Source organism: Pezoporus occidentalis, unplaced genomic scaffold (genome assembly GCF_034315485.1).
Source record: "Pezoporus occidentalis ecotype Australia unplaced genomic scaffold, CSIRO_AGI_Poc_V1 ctg15, whole genome shotgun sequence".
Taxonomy (NCBI): domain Eukaryota; kingdom Metazoa; phylum Chordata; class Aves; order Psittaciformes; family Psittacidae; genus Pezoporus; species Pezoporus occidentalis.
The window spans coordinates 3,993,844-4,013,847 of record NW_026913316.1 but is presented as its reverse complement, the minus strand read 5'-3'; the positions used below and the strand labels follow the sequence as shown (position 1 = coordinate 4,013,847).

General features: G+C 44.2%; 1 protein-coding gene across 1 annotated transcript; it reads left to right on the top strand.

The window, feature by feature from the left end:
- Positions 1-1,258: 1,258 nt before the first annotated feature.
- UBE2QL1 (ubiquitin conjugating enzyme E2 Q family like 1) lies at positions 1,259-19,731 on the top strand. Its single transcript, XM_062610907.1, has 2 exons — positions 1,259-2,555; positions 18,383-19,731. The coding sequence occupies exons 1-2, from the start codon at positions 1,728-1,730 to the stop codon at positions 18,512-18,514; spliced, it is 960 nt and encodes a 319-aa protein (XP_062466891.1). The 5' UTR covers positions 1,259-1,727; the 3' UTR covers positions 18,515-19,731.
- Positions 19,732-20,004: the final 273 nt, after the last annotated feature.

The window sequence follows — 20,004 nt, the reverse complement described above, 5'->3', positions numbered from 1 at the left end:
GGTTCAGGCCTCTCCCAGGGAAGGGGATTTTTGGTCGGGGAAGGTGTTATGGGACATAATGCTGTTACATGCACACACTGCTCTACATCCTCTGCTCAACAGGTGTAACCACACTCTGGGCCCTGTCTCCACCACTCCCAGATCCAAAACATCTTTTGTGTTGGTTTGTTTGGGTTTATTTCCAGTCTCTTAAGGTAAAAAGGGACAGACTGTCAAATCAGCTTCTTCCTTGCACAAAGTCCCAGGAGGATGAACCGACCCAGTCTGGAGGCAAGCAGGTGTAAGAGATAATAGTGTATGAGATATCTACCTCTGCTGTGCTGAAGAAATAAAAGCTGTCCCATTGTTCCTAACACAAAAGACACAGGAATACACACACACACAAATATATGCATATGTATGTATTTGTACCCATTTTTCAATCATGTATATATATTAATTTTTATAGGTGTTTTATGTATGTCATTATATATGCTTAGGTGGGTAGATGTCTGCACAGTAAGTACATATGTATCATCACAGACTGGTTTGGGTTGGACGGGACATTAAAGGTCATTCCGTTGCAACCCCCTGCCATAGGCAGGGACACCTTTCACTAGACCAGGCTGCTCAAAGCCTTGTCCAGCCTGGCACTGAACACTTTCAGGGCAATATATATGTAAATATCTATAATATATCTATACAATACAGAGGCATTTAAATGCAATTATGTCCATGCACATGACCATACAGTTCTTCTGTGCCTGCATTACGTATGTGCCATATACACGTGCATACATGTGTCCCCAACTCCACGTATGACCGTACGTAACTTCCCAGCCATGCGATCACTGACACGCACACGTATGCGTGAAACACCGCTCCCCACACGCACCCGTGGGTCCTGCCCGGGGTGGTGGCTACCAGCGCCCCGGCGCCACTGTCACCGTCCCCGGCCCGCTTCGCCGCCAGGGCCGCGCTGCCCGTGCTGCCGCAGCGTGGGGCGAAACGGGCCCGCGCCGAGCCCCGCAGCGGCAGTACCGCCTGGTACATAGGCAGCGGCGGGGGCTGCGGCCGTGGGAGCCTCGACAGGCCCCAGTCCCCCTCCCTCTCCCCGCCCTGCCAGAGCCTTGCGGCCCGCCCGGGGCGGTGCCGAACAAAGGGCCGGAACGCGCCGCGCCGCTGCGGGCGGGCGGGCGCAGAGGCAAGGGGTTGCCGCTGCGGGCCTCGGCCCCCCCTCACCGGGGGTGGTGCCCAGCGCGGCGCGGAGACCGGCCCGCCGGGGATTGGCTCTGCCGGGTGCGAGTCGAAGGTACCGGGGAAGCCATCTGCAGCGCAGGCGATTCCGCCGCTGCCGCACGTGGGGGGAGGGGGCTCTCCCCAGCGGCCCGTTCGAGTCTTTTTTGATTCCCGTACGTCCTCCCTCCCCCTATTTTTGTCTTCTCCCTTTTCGCGGGATCACGGCCACGGCGGTGGGGCCGTGATGTCCCAGGGAGAAGCCCCGCTGCTGCTGCAATGCTGCCCGCAGCAGCCCGAGTGAGGGGAGGCGTTTGAGCGGCGGCCGCACGTCCTCCCCGCGGCACCGCCGCCGCCTTTCCCCGCTCCCCGTGCGACGAGACCGGCGGGAGAGGGGTCCCGCCGCCTGGCAACAGCGGATCCCCCTAGCGGGGCTTTACATTTATCATTGTAATAATAATAAAACCCCACCGACCCATCAAGGCGAGAGGGAGAGCAGAGCCGCGCACAACATGGCCACTCTGCTGCGGAAAATCGGGCTGATCCGGCTGCACAACCGGGACACGGAGGACCCCAAGCACCACCACCACCGCAGCAGCAGCAGCCAGCAGGGCTCCTCGCTCAGGGGCAAGGGCAACCAGAAGAACAGCAGCAACAAGCCGCAGCCGCAGGGCCCCCCCGGGGGCGGCGGCTGCAGCAGCAGTAGCAGCGAGAGCAGCCCCGGGGGCCACAAGAAGAAGAAGGCGCCGGAGCTCGCCACGCAGCCCTCGCAGCCGCGGTCGGGCGGCGGCAAGGAGAAGCCACGAGAAGCGGCCAGGGAGCCCGGTGCCGGTAAGGAAGCGGCGCAGCGGCCCGGCCCCGGCCCCGGCTCCGGCTCCGGGTGCGGGTCGGGCCCGGCGCCCCTAGTGCCGCTGCCGTCTGGGTCCGGTCCGCTGGCGCCCGCGGGCCGGCAGCAGCACTGCACGCAGGTGCGGACCCGGCGGCTGATGAAGGAGCTGCAGGACATCGCGCGGCTCAGCGACCGCTTCATCTCGGTGGAGCTGGTGGACGAGAGCCTCTTCGACTGGAATGTGAAGCTGCACCAGGTGGACAAGGACTCGGTGCTGTGGCAGGACATGAAGGAGACCAACACGGAGTACATCCTGCTCAACCTCACCTTTCCCGACAACTTTCCCTTCTCGCCACCCTTCATGAGGGTGCTCAGCCCCCGCCTGGAGAACGGCTACGTCCTCGACGGTGGAGCCATCTGCATGGAGCTGCTCACCCCCCGCGGCTGGTCCAGCGCCTACACCGTGGAGGCCGTCATGAGGCAGTTTGCGGCCAGCTTGGTCAAGGGGCAGGTAGGAGGGTCCGGGGGCTCTCACTCTGCGAGCGTGTGGCAAGGGGGTGAGAGCCTGTGTGCGTGTTTGGATAGGGACCCCAGAGGGCAGCGGTTCAAGCCTGCCTGTGGCTGACCTTGACCAGGCCTCGGGGACAGCTCTTCCCCAAGGACCTGGTGTTACTGGTGGGAAGGAGGCAGGGACACACATGTTCTGTTCTGGGGTCCCTTCTCTGCCAGGCACAGCAGAGGTATGTATGGGGCAGCTTGAAGGAGCAAGGAGCACGTGCATCCATCACGTCCTCCTGCACGTCTTTTGTCCCTGTGCTTGGCTGTGCTATGTGTGGCACCAGGATGTCATGCCTTTTGCCCCCAGGAGGCATCTTCCTTACCCCAGAGTAGAAGGTGCTCTTCAGGCTGCAGTGGGGTTTGGGATTCTTCCACCTCCTGCCCTTCTCCAACTATTCAGCCATACTTGCTGGTCCCCTCCGTGAAGGACTGCTGCTGGCATAGGGCACGACAACGCTGGAGCTTTGTCTGGTGCTGTCCTGAGTAGCATCCCCTCAGGGGAGAAGAGGCAACCCTGAGTTTGGGGCTTGGCACACAGGACAGAGGTGTGGCATGGGGTTACATCTGGAATTTCTGCCTGAGCTGCCGGCAAAGTTGTGCGAGTTTATAATCTCGCTGCTCAAAAAGAACAAGTCATTTCGGGCACGTACTGCAGCAGCCAGACTGTTCCTGCCAGCTCTGCTCCCTGGAGGAGGTGCCTGGTTCCCCCGGCAGAGGATCTCACCTGAGCTGAATCAATGTGGTTTATGTTTTTTTTACCCTTACTCTTCTGCAGAGTATCCTTAGAAGTTTTTCTTAAGCCGTTTTTATTAAATGGGTAAATATTGCCGGTGAAACTCATAGACAGTGTTTATTTGTGGTTACCGTAGGGGCCAATATACACATGGCTGTGACAGGGTGATTTTCCTGTTCACTTTGTGAATGCCCTTGAACCCATGGGACATGCACAGCTCCACATCTGTGAATAAATGATGCTGAGTAACTTACTAAATTCATCTCTTGGAAAGGAGGTGGGGGAGAAGAGTAAATAATAACATATATTTCATTTGCTTAAAAATGAGGTTACTCCTGTTTGCTTCTGTGGAGCTACTTGCATGAGCAGAAGTAAAAGTTTGGGTTTTTCTAAGACTGAGAGTTAATTTTTGATTGTTTAAAAGACCCTTTTGTAAATGGCTGTCCTCTTTTTTCTCTGCTTGATTTGGGCCTACTGCTCCTATTTTTAATCAGATAGTATTTTTCCCTGCACTTCGTCTGAAGAGGTCAGGTTTCCTAGGTCACCTTGGGATATAAAAAACAGGGAGAAAAAAAAGCACCCTAATTTACATTGAGCCTGGGGAATATTGAAGTTCTGTAGCTCCTCCTGCTGTGTCTCACTATTTGTTAACCCGCCTCTTTTTATAGAGATCGTGGTTGTCATTATTTTAAACAAGACTTTAGAAGGACAGTGGTGAATTATCAAAATTTTATGTAACAATTATTTAAAATCTTTATAATCATTCAGCATATTGCTGAATACTCAGTCTGAATGTTGAATGTAAAAGGGTTAAATTAAGATTTACTGGGATCATAAAATGGCTCAGTGAAGAAAACCACTGAATTGTTTTACTGGTAGTAAATACTAAGCTATATAATCTGACAATTTGCTTCCCTAAACCACTCAAGAGGTTTCCAGAAAGCAGTAGTGATTTTTGATAACAGGGGATGTTTACGTGTGCATTGTTAATAAACACATTTAAAATGCAAGACTTTTGGCAACATCCTTCCAGAAGTTTATGAAGTTAATTACAACAAAAGAGAATGAAAGGCAGTAATAAATCGCTGCCAATAACTTAGTAGTTAAATAGGTGCAGTGTGAATATTTCAATATCTTGGATCGTTCATGTCAAGTGGAAAGGTTAATAGGTAATACTGGCAATGCGCTTAATTTCTGGGTTACAGAGGTGTCTCCTGTGACGGGTTGCCAGCCTGTCACCATAGCTGGGCTCCATGTCATGGGAGCCACATTTCTGTAATCGCACTCCCCTCGTTATGTAATCTCAACTCCATTGCATAATAGGGCTCAAAATACGACAGGTGCTCCCCTGTCCCCGTTTCATCTTTCTTTTGACAGGTAGTCTACTTTTGACTGGTTTAAAAAGTAAAGTGGGGCCGCCGAAACATGGAGAGCAGTGCGGCTGGGTTTGGGTCGCTCTTGCCATGCGGTGGCCTGCAAGGAGCCATCTGAGCAAACAGTGATGGCTTACACCAGGTTAATTGTGCAATTCCTGTAAGCAGCCTGCATCCTGCAGTAGTGTGGAGCACTCAGCGTGCTTGCTATTAATCAGAAAGGCTGGAAGGGCGAGGGCCATTCTCCACCGCCTCAAAATGACCCTGCTCAAGCAAATGGAGGCCACGATGAGGCCAACGGGAGATGGGGCACTGCCGGTGCCAGTGGGTGAAGAAGACCTTCTGAAAAAATGTCACTGACTCACAGCACCATGGTTTGGCATGAAATCATGGTGAACGCTCTAGCCTGTGACGCATCTGAGCACACGTCGCTGGCGTGGGCCTCTGTGTGAGTAGGCAGGAGAGAAGTTCCCGCCAGCGTTCGTTCCTCCTTTTGGCAGTTTGAGTGATAAAACCGGGGTGGCTGATGTCACTGTTTCTCATCAGTCCTGTTTTGCTGTGCTGACTGTAATGCTGCTGTTCTCTGCCAGTTCTTCGAAGAGAAACGCAGCACTTCCCAGTCTGTTGTTTTGTCAGAGCTAACTGCAACCTATGGACGTATATGACCACCTCCTTTTTGACAAAGCAGTCGAAAAGCAGACAAAACTAACACTGAAAATACATTTTCAGGCAGTCAGGATTCTTGACAAGTTCAGATTTTTAAATAGATTTCACAGACCTTGTAGCAGAGTAGAAGAAAAACATTCTGACATTTCAATGATGAAAAACATTCCACTCAGGAGCTATGTCAGTAAGGAGATGTAAGTGTGCAACGTGGAAATTCAGAAGTAGCACTTTTCTGTTACTTTTCAGCATAGCCCTTGTATTCAGAGAAACCTGAGTCCAGGTTCCCAAACCACAGCATGTCTCCCAGGGACTGGATTTTAAAGCAGGGTGGTTGTTTCTCCAGATCTCACCAAGCAGGAACCATACAACTCAGGTGACCTTGCTTGAGAGATGTCCTGCCTTGTGGGATGCCTTTCTTCCTGTTGTGAATCTAGTAGTGCTTTTTTTGTCCGGGGAAAAAAAAAATCAAATGGAAGAGAGATAGTTTCTGTATGAATGAAACAATTCAACAGACCCAAACTATGCTTTTTTATTTCTTTTCCCTGTTTTCAAGGTTGGGGGGGGGAAGTTAATTGACAGACAAGTTGGGATTTGTTTGGTTGGTTGCTTCAGCTATTCAGCTGAGAAAATCAATTATTCACACAGCTCTAGTCAGTATCTTGAGGGGAATTCTCAGTACATCAAAGGCCTAAGACTGTTTATCTGTCTGGGATCCAGAATCTTTATTTTTTAAAAGTTGGTGGTGTCCTTAACTCAACTGTAGCCTCTGTTTTAAGGGGATGACTTTGTACTTGCTTCGTGAACAGTCAGCTGCTCGCTGGCTCCCACTGCCATTGGTGAAATGGTAGCCTTGAGCCTCTGCAGAGCTGGGGTGTCAGCCAAGGAGGTGGGGTGATACTAAGGAAATGATTTAAATACTAGTTATTTGTTGTCCTGGAGGTAGCTGTGCCACATGCCTGTCTAGGCAGAGCCTCCCATGTCTATCTGTCTATCCAGGCTGGGGAAATGGTCCTTTCAGCCTTTAAAATGGTTTACTGCTAACTTAAGAGAGATTTTAAAAAAAATCTGTTGTTCTCTGCTTCCTGATAACAGAGCTGTTGTCATGATAATACTAATAACTAAAGGAAAGAAGGCGGAGCAGTGCCAGTGGTAGAAGAGTAATAAAACAGCAGGAGGTTTGTCATGGCTTTCCTTGAGTAATGCACACAGCTGAGGCCAGCACCCATGTTTCTGGGAGGAGCTTGTTTGAAAACATGGTGGATGAAAAGGAGCAGACTTTGTCCAAAAGTAGGACAAGTAGATTTTGTGTCATGTAATACACGTTGTTTCTCACTGGGAAGGAATGATTTGGTGCTGGTTTGGTGGAAGTTTTAAAGAAGACAAGGCTATGTATGCCAATGTCCAAATAATGCATCAGGAATATTTTTTTATGTATTTTTGAGAACAACTAGCACAGATGCATCTTAATTCCTTGGGGATTTTGGGTTTAAGATTACGTTAGTACTGACTAATATCTGCCTTATTCACCTGCTTTATGATTCCCTTGTTCTCTCCATTGAGCAGGGGGACAGGACTGCCAGTGAAGGGCAGCTGTCAGTTGACTGGTGACTGCAGATTTCATCAAAGAAAAAGTTGTTTTGAGGAAAACATTCCCTTATATTTCCAGTGAACAGAAGGAGCATAAAGATTTTGTGAGGGCATACTAAGATAGGAATGGGGAACCCCTAGTTACAAGAATTCTTGCTGTGATGGGCCTCTGTATAATGATTTAAATTAAAAACAAAAAAAGTAATTTGTAATTAAAACTTATTTTTCTATTGGAAAATGCCCCGAATTGAAATAAAAGTTGTTGGTATATAGTACTTTCATCCCTCATATTGTGGTGTTAGAAATACCTTAGTGGATTCCCTCTAAGTTTGCTTCAAAGGGTATGTGCCTTGTATGACTGTTGGACTGATCTATCTTTCCATTTAAAAAATATAAGTATCCCAGCTGACTTCTGCCACAAAGAAACAGGAGAAATGGGCTTATTTTATGAAAACAAGACACAGAAGGTAGCTGTTAATCATGGTCTAAATTACTCCCTCTTCATCCTTTCAGACAAAAAGTATGACTGAGCAGATAACAGATGGGACTTGTGTGATGTCCAGGAGGTCAACACACTCCAGGTTTTTCAAATACATATAGCAGAAATTAATTGCAAATACTTGGGTTTTCATACCCCAGATGCTGGATTTGAGGACTGTAGCCATGAATAAATCAATAAAACAGCTAATCTCAAAGGCTGCAGAAATGTGTAGAGAACACAGTGGTCTCTGAATTATTTGGAGCCATTGTATCCTATCAGGGCCTAAAAAAATAAAACTGGCTTGCTTTTTGATTTTGATTAGTTGCCTGAACAAATGAGGCCAGTTATAGTCAAGGAAAGAAATGCTGCTTTAGGTCCACGGCTGAAAAACACACTGACTCATGCAAAAAGGTGACAGAGGAGACAAAGGATGTATTATGGGGCTTGTTCCCCATGAAAAGGTATAAATGCTAGGCCAAAGAGGTAACAGAATACTGTTTAGCTACAGAGGAAAATTAGCTACAGAGGAAAATTAGATATATTTGCTTTCTCGGGTATCTTCTCTATTGCAATTGAGAAACCTAGGATTTTTCAAACTGAAATTTAGGTGGGAACATACATATTTACTATGTTGAGATGCTAGGATTGATGAATGGGCTGGAAAAAATACTGTTAATGTGTACTCTGATATATTGCTGATCTGACTATCTACTATTATTATGCAAATATATGCTACTGAGAGGAATGAAGACACAGGCATTCCAACTCATTGAAGTAGGAGGCTGGTTTAACTCTTTTAAAAAGCAGGAGGAACATAATCTCCGTTTTATCACTTCAGAGCATAAAAGGGAAAATTTTAAAATACTTTGAACTATCATTTTTAGTGTTAAAATAGACATCAAATAAGTTAAAACACTAAATTGAAACAAACTACTTATGTTAAAACATGCTTTTGTGGCAGGTAGAACTCATTCTTCGTGGCAATACATAGCTGATCTCCTAAATAAGAATTTGAAAGAACTGCTGCTTTGGATAATAAGAAAATTGAATATGCTCAAAAGAGCATGACTCTTCTCTGAATTATAAAAGAAGTCCTCATTTTCTTCAGTGGAACTTTTCAGATAGAACTGTGTAGCATTTGGGTGTTTTGTCAGGTACTACTTTGTTCTTTAACAAAGTATTTTTTCAAATGCAGAAAGCCTAGTCCCAAGGGGTGATGTTGTGTCCTCCTGGAGGAGTAACCTAAATAACCCGCTTTCTATTGTGAGGAAGATTTACTCTTCCTTATGCAGGCTAGCCTTGAAAATATGCAGATTTCCTAGCATGTACACAATACCCAGGGATTTCCATGCATGACCAGACACTTCCAAATTGAAGATTTGTGACTCCGCAGTAATTCTGGTCCTCATATCACCAGAGTCTTATTGCCAGGTGTAATCTGAGGCACATCTCCTGAGTGGGCATCTGTTCTCACGAAGTGGGATGTTGGTTAAGTAACATAATACTAGATGCATTTCTTTTTCCTATCTAAGCTCCTTTTGGCTGATGAGAGCCAGGGAGAACTTCAGGGGCTGCAGTGGTTATGCTGTCTGAATGGCTCAAAATATGTCTTAAATTTAATGTGTGCAGGATCCAGTTGTCTCAGTTGTAAATGGAATGCTTGGTTTCTGTGAAATATAATTCCGGAATATCATCATGCTGTTCCAGTATTTAAAGGGTGGCTACAAAGAAGACAGAATCCCTGTTTACAAGGAGACACATGGAAAAGACAGAAGGGTAATGGGCACGAGTTACCTCTGGGGGCATTCCGACTGGACGCTAGAGTGAAATTTTTCACAATGAGGATAATCAGGTATTGGAATACTCTCCCCAGGGAAGTGGGGATACTTTTAAGTTTCAGCAGGACAAGTAGGTGGACCATCTGGTCTATGTCATGCTTTGCCTAGAAAGGTTGGACCAGATGATCTTTGAGGTCACTTCCAACCTGGTATTCTGTGATTCTGTGGTCATAATATTTTTGAAAAGTGTGTGGCCTGGGGCTGGTCATGCTCCACAGAGTCATTTCTAGAGGGTGCTAAGCACTCCACATTGTTGGTCTTTTAACTCTGGGTGGAAACATCAGTAATTGAATAGATCCTGGAAGCTGCAGGACAAGCCACACAGGAAGGACGTGGTGCTGTTACCTAACCTGGCACGGCACTGAGAATCTAAGGAGCATAAGCTAGGGAGAAGCATGGGTGTGCTTTGATGAAAGTAAATTAGCAGTCCTCTATTGGTCTGCACAAAACAGGTAAGTGGGCACCACCTTCATGATGTTCGGGTTATTCCTTTTATGAAGCAAGGTGCAAGTCTGATTTGGCCCATTCCAGTCAAAAGTCAGCCTGAGGAGTGGTATATCACGTGTGCCTGTTCTCAGTCACGTGTGGCAGATACACGTCTCCCTCATGTATGTGCAGAGTCTGTCACTGGAAAATGTCTTTTTATCTGCTTCATGGTTGTTAAAATATTGTGTTGTTAAAATTGATGATCCTCATTGATTTAATCCTCTTCTGCACAGGCTCACCAAAACCTCTGGAACGTCTGCCATGACTCCTTGATAGAGTTACAAGCCAGTCATGGTTCCAAATCTGCATTCAAAGATGAGTCAAAATAAACTGGAGGAAGGAGGAGTAAGCCTGCATTATGAAATGGTCTGGAGCTCAGATGCTTCTCATAGTCAGGCTTTATGAACTGTGGAATGAGTAGATATTTCTCCTGTTTCTAGTTTTGTGTTACAGATGGTAACAAACTCCCAGCTGCAGTAAGAAGTATAGGGCTTATTCCCATAATATGCGCCCATAAAAATACCTAAAGCATCACATGCTGTTACTGATTTTTCACATTTTCTATGAATTTCTATAAATGACAAATTTTCTATAAATTTGGCAAGATAATTTCTATTAAAATACAGCTAGTATTGAAGTGTTCTCTAATAATTACATGGAGGAGGATGTTTCATAGTTAGAGCACTTAGTCTGAGGAGAGGTGATCTGAGTCTAGCTTCCAGGTTTTGCCACTGACTTCAGGTGAAGTCATGGGCAAGTCATATAACTTCACTATATTCCTCTTTCCCACCTGTGAAGTACAGGTAATCCTCTTGCCAAAGGTTGTATGAGGATACGTACTTAAAAGTACTCAGAAGTGGGGGCTCTGTGGGTAGATGTCCGTGTGCATAGTATGAAACATGTTGTAGTCAAGAGATTGACACATTTGTATAAATAGAGGAAAAGCACATTGGCTTGTGACTCTAATCGTACCGAGTTTGATCTTAACTAGGTTAAATGTTCCCGGAGGTAGCCTGATTTTTACTCCTGGTTGTTTTAGCATTGTGAAACTTTGGTAAATTTGGAGATAGACATTGTTGTCTGAGGTATTTGTCTTTGCAACCTTTCTTAATGGATGGATTGAATTGTTTTGCTTTGCTTGGGTTTACATCCATGGTTGTGTTTAGCTTGGGTAAGTACTTCAGGTTACTGATGTGAAGGACCTGTGGGCTGAGGCAAAGACAGGTTGTCATGCTCCCAGTGTTTGCACCTGGACTCTCAGTAACTGCTGGTACCGGATCCGACAGAGACATAGTCCAGAGAGCTCAGCGGAAGGCTGAAAATGTCCCTTTGCCATTAGACTAGCAGGTGCCCATTTGATGGCAGGGGACAGGGATCATCTCTTTTGACTGACACCCACCTACTCCCTTGAGATGCTAGAGGCACCTTCCAAGAATTTGGTTGACTGCCAAAATTTTCGCAGAATCATGGAATAGTTTGGGTTGGAAAGGACGTTAGGGATCCTCTAGTTCTAACCCCCTACCATAGGCAGGGACACCTTCCACTAAACCAGGTCACTCAGAGCTCCATCCAGCCTGGCCTTGAACACTGCCAGGGATGGGGCTGCCACAGCTTCTCTGGGCAAACTGTTTTCAGTGACTCACTACCCTCACAGTAAAGAACTTCTTCCTCATATCTAATCTAAATCTACTCTTTCAGATTAAAGCCATTCCCCCTTGTCCTGTCACTACTTGCTCTTACAAAATGTCCCTCTCCAGCTTTCTTGCAGGCCACCTTTAGGTACTAGAAGCTGCTATGAGGTCTCTGCAAAGCCTTCTCCAGGCTGAGCAGCCCCAGCTCTCTCAGCCTGTCTTCATAGGAGAAGTACGCCAGCCCCCTTATCATCATGCCCTGTGCTACAACAGGTCCACATCCCTCTTCTATTGAGGACACCAGAACTGCATACAATACTCCAAGTGAGGTCTCACGAGAGCAGAGTAGAGGGTCAGGCTCACCTCCTTCGACCTGCTGGTCACGCTCCTTTTGATGCAGCCCAGGATACAGTTGGTTTCTGGGCTGTGAGTGCACACTGAAGCCGGCTCATGTTCAGTTTCTCATCGACCAACATCCCCAAGTTCTTCTCCTCAGGTCTGCTCTCAATCAGTCTCTGCCCAGCCTATATTTGTGCTTGGGATTGCCCCGACCCAGGTGTAGAAGCTTGCACTTGGCCTTTTTTCTTGTTCTTTTGCCAATGTAGTTTGTCCCACCCATACAATGAAGGAAGGGAATTTCTTAACCCTCATCTGTACTGAAATCATGCTGCTTACTCTGTGCTGACTTTAGGGAAAAGTGAAATGCAGTGCTCTGTAGCTGTCAAACAAGGATTGGGGCTGTAAGTGCTTACATCGATTAAGAGCTGCTTGCACCAGACTGCACACAGACAAGTGAGTGTTAATAATTACTCAGCTGGAACTCAGATTTTTTTTTTCCTGGACAAATAACAGTCAACTCCCAGAAGGAGCAATTTAAAGGATGCTTTAAAGCTGGAACTTGCTGAGTTTTCAGTTCTTTGTGTGGATTAATCTTAAAAAGGAGACCAAAAAAGGCGTGGAAATACTGCTTTAGAAATTACACATTTGCAGGAAAACATCCCATTTTTAATTCACTTATGCTGCATCATTAACAGTATTTGTCTACATCATTTTCTATACTGCTTTGTTTTAGCTATAGCTAATAATTATATATAGTGTAGTATAAACTGTGTGCAGTTTTTGAGACATGATTAACTGTGCCTCATCAGTACATCAAGAAAAAAATATAAACCACATAATTGGGAGGAGAGACCATGTATATTGCACTCTAACAGTGATGTTGTGACACACTGAGAGCATGACAGTAGCTTGCTTTAGCATGGCTTTACTTTTGAATGCTTCCCTAAAGCCAGTGGAAATATTTTTCTCTGAAACTTGTTTAAATATTCTAGAATTAGACTGGTTCAGGCTTAAGCATTGTATTCTTCTGTTACTTATCAGAAAGGATTGGAGTATGTTTGCATAGTATGCGGCTCTGAACAGTTGAGGCCCAAAGCTATTAGTCTCTGGCACATTAGTGGAGTACATTATGTACTGGAGACTCAGTGTGTGTTCCAGCTCTTAGAAAATCCACCGGTACTGCATCATCTATGGAAAAGCCTGGGACAACAGACTTGGAAAATGGGCATATCCCTGTGGGTCTCTTTCCTGTCCTGGAGGGCTCACCACGAATGCAGTGTGTGGCACAGTGACTTCCAGCAGTCTTTTATGTACCTCTCTAAACCTTTGTTTGTTTTCTGTCTCTTGACATTTACCTAGAAGTGGGTCACTAAAGCCTGCTATAGAGATCTCTCAAGAGATAAAGAGAGAAAATGAAATTGTACCCATAAACCGTTATGCTGGCTTAAACAATGGGCCACATTTAGCTCCATGCAGAAGGCAGGTATGGCATCCCTGCCTATGGCAGGAGAATTGGAATTAGATGATCTTAAGGTCCTTTTCAACCATAACTGTTCTATGATTTTATGATTCTATGATTTGCCCTTGGAAGACCAACCTTGAGTTATTTGCATATCCAGGACTAATGAAAGGGAAGCAGGGCTGAGGAGTTTGTGTTAAGACCAATGTTAACAATGTGATGGCATGCCTGCTTCTGAGTTTAATAGCTGTGTATTGTTTGCAATGAATACATCCTTTTGTTAACCAGTCCAGGAAAAAAAGTCTAGATGTGCCTGAAGGGTTTGCTGTGTAATCTTAGAGATGTGTAGCACAGAGGCTTATGCTATTTCCAGAATAACCTCAGTCTTTTAAGGGCTGGTGACCAAGTTCAGTAAAGCCTGGAAAATTTGGGACCTATTAACACAGGGATTTGCATCAGGAGAGGACTGAGCACAGCCTTGAAGGATTCAGGGCCTGGCTACATAGTGCCACAGCTGACCTGTGTTGGCAGTTCAGCTCCAAGTATCCAAGTTGGACTTAGAGACCTCCAGAGACCCCTTCCAGCTAGTATGTCGGTAATCGCATGATCCTGTGAAAGAACGGCTGCCATTATGTAGTCCTGTCTTTCAGGTAGTGCCAAAAGTGACTTGACATGGAAGCACACGTGACACTGTGTGCTGTGCCAGAACTGTTGGAATTGCTATGTTTGGTTTGAGAGAGAGAGAAATCCCTTCATCACTGCCGAAGAAATGCCACTGAGGCCATCCTGATTCTGGAAATACCAGAAAAAAATATCAGGACTGTTTTTCATGACACAGAGGCCAGACGTGGGCAGATACATGGTTGTAGTGGGATTACAGGGCTAAAGAACTTCAGGCTTCATTCTTGGTATCTTAGTACAGGACTTAACTCCATCTTTGCACCACTTCATGACATGTTGCTGTTGGGGAAGAAAAGATACGGTGCATTGCTGATACTGATACTGAAGGACATTAAAGAGCTACTAGATGTTTAGTTGAATATTTTTGAGGGTGCGCTTCAGTGTCACATAGCCTTCGCAAGGGAAGGACTTGCTGACGGGCTCATGATTGTGGAAAAATGTGTAGACTACTGTGGCATCACTGGGAAATAGAAAAGTTCCTGGATTTGCCCACAGTGGTCTGTAAATATGGGTGCAAATACATGTAAGATTTACCTCAGGTCTTTTGTAGGGACTGTGCTCCAGGAGGACTTTCTCCTGGCAGGTATCAAGGTTATAGACTGGATCCTTATCAGCTGTTTGTTTAATAGCATTAGATGAGTTACAAAGAGTAGACAAGTGCCATGCAATTGCTCACTCTGTCACGCAAACCAGCTGCAGCAGGATCATGAGTGAATGAGGAGGCTGAGTGCTGCGCATAGTCTTCTGCATTTCAGCATGGCTGTGTAAACCAGTTGGATGCTATGGCATTACTTTCACCTTTCATATGTTTCTAGTGTGTTAAAATTATATCTTGAGAAGTACATGAAGTCACAGCAGATGGCAAAATCTGAAATGTTCTCTCTAACTTTTTATCCCTTTATGAAAAGCACTCTGTGAGCGTCTGAAAGTATTGCAAGTATTTAAATAAGCTCCTGGTGCGACTTCTCAGAGCTAAAGTCGACATTAATATCTTTATGAAAGGCTTTCTGGGGTTATCTCTGTTGTTTTTAATCTTTCTGGAATGTTTTGATCTTGTTCAGATATCTTTTTTTGATCCTGTGCTAGGCACATCAAAACATTGGCCATGTAGATGATCTATTAATTGGTTAATAAGAGCCAGTGCTAACTAACCACGGCAGTAGTGACGTGCATGGTTTAGAGACTGGTCAAAATGCAGTTGTGCGGAATTGAGCTTTGGCCAGCATTGTGTTTACATACTGCATTTACTGTATTTATCATACTTACAGAATGCAGCGGCTCATCATTTCCTGAGCAGAGTTTAAATGACTGCATGTGTAAGCAGCAGTCTGAAAACAAACTGTAGTCAGAGCTGGTAACGGTACGTGTTAATGTGTTTGATGCCTTCGTTTGTAATTGTGTCCAAAATGCCTTTTTTTTTTCAGTTAAACTAGGGAAGAGCTTTGTGGGAATGGCAAAAAGCTAAACATCATAAAGACAGTAGATACCACCAGAGTATAGGCTCAAAAGTGTCTGAACTGTTGGCTGAAATTCCAACCTTCTTTCTTTATACCTCAGGTTTGCATGAGGCACCAAAAAGGGAAACTTTCAGTCCACAAGGTTAAATTTCATCCAAATTATAAACACCTGGCAGGATATTGGTTAATAAGAACCAGTGCTAACCATGCCACCCATAGTTTCTGTGTAAACATAGAAATACATGGGCTACATTGGGGTAGGATTAGCTGGTCTTTGATGGTACAGTTTACATGCAACCTCCATATGGTACCAGAATGGAAGTGTATTTAATGATCCATTACATTAATAGCAAAGAAGTATGAGAATAAACTCATGGAACGATGCTAATTTAATCTGCTGTAGCTCCAGTAACATTTTAGATGATGTGATATTCACTGCGTTATTGCAGCACCAAAGAATTCTTACTTCATTTGTTTGAAAGCTGACACTGAACATGAACGATAGGTGTTCTCAATGCAAAGATCCTATTTCTAGGTACTGATTAGTATTAGTACTTTGATAAAGCTGGGGAAGACACAGATCATACTGTGCTATGAAGGTATCAAAGGTATCAAAGGCTATCAAGTTATAGCAGATAATATGTGTAAGACAAGAAATAAATAGCAAATTAACCTAATCCAGAAATTAACTAATAGCGTAAGTTTATATTTGCTTTCGAAAGTATTCCGTTGGTGAGATTTTGAGGACAGTATTTCCTGTGCTGATTTAATATTCTGTTGTACTTTATCTTTTCCTTTGTTTCTCTGATATGCTTCCAACAAAAGCTCAGATTAGGAAGCAAATACAAAACATGTTTTGTAACAACAAGAACACTTCTGCGGGATATGGAAGATAATTAATTAGTCAATGAGATTTTAAAAATATGTTACCCGGTTTCATTTAATTATTCCTTTTGTCACAAATAAAAAGAACATTTTCTAAGAAAATGTCTGTTTTAAATCAAGTACCATTCAAACCATCCTTATTTGGGAAATATTAATTGCCAGATTAGTATGGGGATGGGGAAGTTCTCTTGCTGGTTAGCGTGTCAAGGGGTACTTAAAGAGGAAATGCATTGCTAGTGTGAAAATGGCAACTAGGGAGAAAGACAAGGAAAAGCATCAAAAGATAAAATAGCTATTTTTGTGAAAACCAGAAGGGTATAAATTATCTGTGAGTAAATCGAGGTGGGAATTAGAGGCTGTTCCTAATCTTTAGTTAAGGTAGGCTCTGAAAGAGAAGTCAAACCACACAGAAAAATGACTTATTAAAACAGGAGTAGGAAACAGATCTTTTATCTCATGTGTCCATAGATTCGTTATAATAGGGACGTTGCTGAACACAAAAGCCTATCTGTGCAATACTGTGATGACTTTCTAGAACAAAATGTTTTGTCCACACTGCAGACTAATCCTCCTCATTTTAATCCATAAAAATAACTGTGATGCTTCATAGACAGAGTTTGGGTTTTTTTTCCTTTTTTTCCACCTCTGTAAACCTGATTATTTTCTCTGTATAGTTTGTTGCATGCAATTGCAAATGACAATTTTTTGCTTAAATTCCAAATTAACAGTAAAATATGGGAGGCAACCGATGGCCTGATGCACCGTTTTAGGCAAAAGAATGGCAAAAACAAGAACATGCTAACTTGGTTCTTAATAATTGTAACAGTGTAATATGGGATCTGCTCACCAAATACCATTTATCCTAAAAAAGACTTTCAATGAATGCAGTGTATCAAAGAGTTATTAAAATTATTAGACTTGTGATTTTAATAAACTTTTATTTTGTTACAAACCCAGTAGACACAGAAACTTTAAAGGGTGCTATTGCTGCAGAGTGGAATAATTATGCAACTCTAATTCTTTCTTGTGTCTCTGTTAGTTGGTGGTTGACATGGGCCAATGTGAAAAATAAGGTAACCTATTAATAACTCAGTAAATGTCTCTGTTGCCAGACAAGGTTTTGAAATTATATACTGCCCTACTTTTAGAAGTAATATTTGATTGCAAAGTAATGAGGATGCAGTATGTTTAAATTTGTGTATTTCCATTTATTATCAAACTTGTCAGGAAGGGGTAATAAGTTAGACTTTTTCATGTAGGTTGAAAGCAAGGTGTTCCTGCCTTTAAGAAAGGCCAGAGCTATTCATTTCTCACGGGTCAGGTTAGAAGAATGCAGCGCGTTTTGTGGGATGGATGTAATTTTTAGTGATATTTTACATTGGCAGTGGGGTGTGGGAGGTGAGATATTGGGAAGCCCTGAGACATAGCATACAGAAACACTCTGCTTTATGATGGTTCTCCAGGGCTGCTGACTAGACCATATTACAAGTGTGTCATCAAAATTGGTTTGAAACCTCTTTCCGCCCCCCATTCCCAAGCTGGTACCTCAGCACCATTTGCAGCCTGCCTCCTTCTCCACCCAGAGCTGCTGACCCTGGGGGACTAGAGTGGGCTGGGGAGCCTCCTCCTCTCCTACAGCTGAAAAGGGCTGCTGGGGATGCTCACAAAATCCTCCTGTCCCCAGGAGCCGCCTTGCTGAGGCGCCTTTGCTGTGGCGTACTGGTGTGCTCCTCGCAGTCCCTGTCTGCTTAGGGCTGCACCCCTGACCATGTGGGGTGGGCATGAGGGTTGACACACCAAATAGTTGATGGTAGAGGTCACTTAATTTGTTTGCAGGGTTCCCATGCAGCAGAGACGGAGGTGAGCTGTGTGGCACAGCCGCAGCAGCTGCCGCTGGTTGCTGCATGCAGGGCAGCATGCCAACACAGGGGCTTGCTGGGAAGAACTAAGCCCAGCAGTTGTCTCTTTCTATTTTTTTCCCTCCTTTACTGCATCACGTTTTTAATCATCTCTGATGATGTGTTTGTCTGCCTCAGTTTGGGCACTCTGCTTTCTGGTACCCTTAAGTGAATGCCTCTTGGCCTGATGCATTGAAAAGTTAAGCTGTGGTTTCCAGCTGCCTGTTCACGTGTTTAATGAAGGTTTTCTTTTTTGTTTGGTGCAGGGCCGTATCTGCAGAAAAGCTGGCAAATCAAAAAAGTCATTCAGTCGAAAGGAAGCTGAAGCAACATTTAAGAGTTTGGTGAAGACCCATGAAAAGTATGGGTGGGTCACCCCACCGGTCTCTGATGGCTGATGGTAGCAACCTGCACTTGACAAAAATGCTGAACAAAAGTACTGTGACATCTCCTCAGTGCTGTACACCGCCCATCCTTTTCTACTTCAGCTTCAGTTACATACCATGAATGTCAAGGAGACATCTAAGTTATTTATGAACAGATGTGTTTACAGAGGGAGAGGAAAAAAAAAATGCTGTGTAGGATTATGTTTCAAGACTGGAGAATGGTCATCATTGAAGTCACTTGAGCGGATGCTGAGATTGCGTCATTTGCCCCCATACAGCCCACATTGTCTTCAGCTTCTTTCCATGACAGCAGCACCAAACAGCAGTACTGGAAAGTCTGTTCATTACTGCTCAGTTCATTTAAATGTAAATGAAACAGTTAATATTTAATAGGGAAGCAGTGCATTGCAGGTACATGTTTGCTGTGCTGTTTATCTTTGTCTCCTAGCAGGTCAACATAACTTGAAGATTTGTCTTTATGTGGAACTGTGGTCTGCTGTGACTAAATTTAGACCTCATTTGTGCTCTATATATGACCTTTAATTCATAAATGAAACCAGAATGAAAATGCTGAAAGGTCGTAGTGTTGAAAAATTAAGTGGAATCACCCAACCGGTTACAGTGTGCTATCTATGCTGATATTGTGATGTGCTGTTCAGAAATAAACCAGTGCAGTTAGCTGAGGGTTAGGTGGTTTTTTAAAACGCATCCATGCCAGGGCTCAGAGTGGTTGGTTGGTGGTAGCAGAACCATTATTACCCTGCCGGTACCTTCTGCAGTAGCATGTGGCCTGTCCGTTCTTCAAAATGGCAAAACAAACGAATGGAAATGGACAAAGCAACCTTAAAAAAGAAAATCTGCTTAATTTTAAAATGAGATGCCAGTAACAGAGTAAAAATTTTCAAGTCAAATGAAACATGGTTTGTAAGATGATTTGCATGACTGGAATTTTCTTTTTTGTTTTCACTCAATAGGCATTGTATGTACTTAGAGCCCAGTATCTGAGAAAACCCACTGATGTATATAAATGTCCTCTTATTTAATCATGAAGATTTAATTTTCTGGTAAACAAATCAAAAAAGAAAAAAAAAAAACAACCAGCTTTCTAAGCGACTTCATAAAAGCTGAAGGTAATGTTTAGAATGGTGTAAGAAAAGCATTGAAAAATGTGGATTCCAAATGGAAAATCGTATTGGAGACATGCTGAATAAAATCACCAGTATCGTTTCTGTTGCCTCAGGAATTTAATCATTTTGGCCAAATTTTATTCAAAGTAATAGGTTTTCTATTGTGAAAATCTAGGCACCTTGTAGATAGTACCTGCTGTGGTGATACTTTAATTGAAAGCAGGACAATATAGATTATAAAACTGATTTGGAGGGGGAAGACAGTGTGTGTTTGAAAACAGTTTTCATTATACGGCTAACACAAGACCAAATTGAAATGGTTGACCAGTTTCTGTTTGTATTACAGCAACAGTGGAGACTGTACAGAGAGCTTTG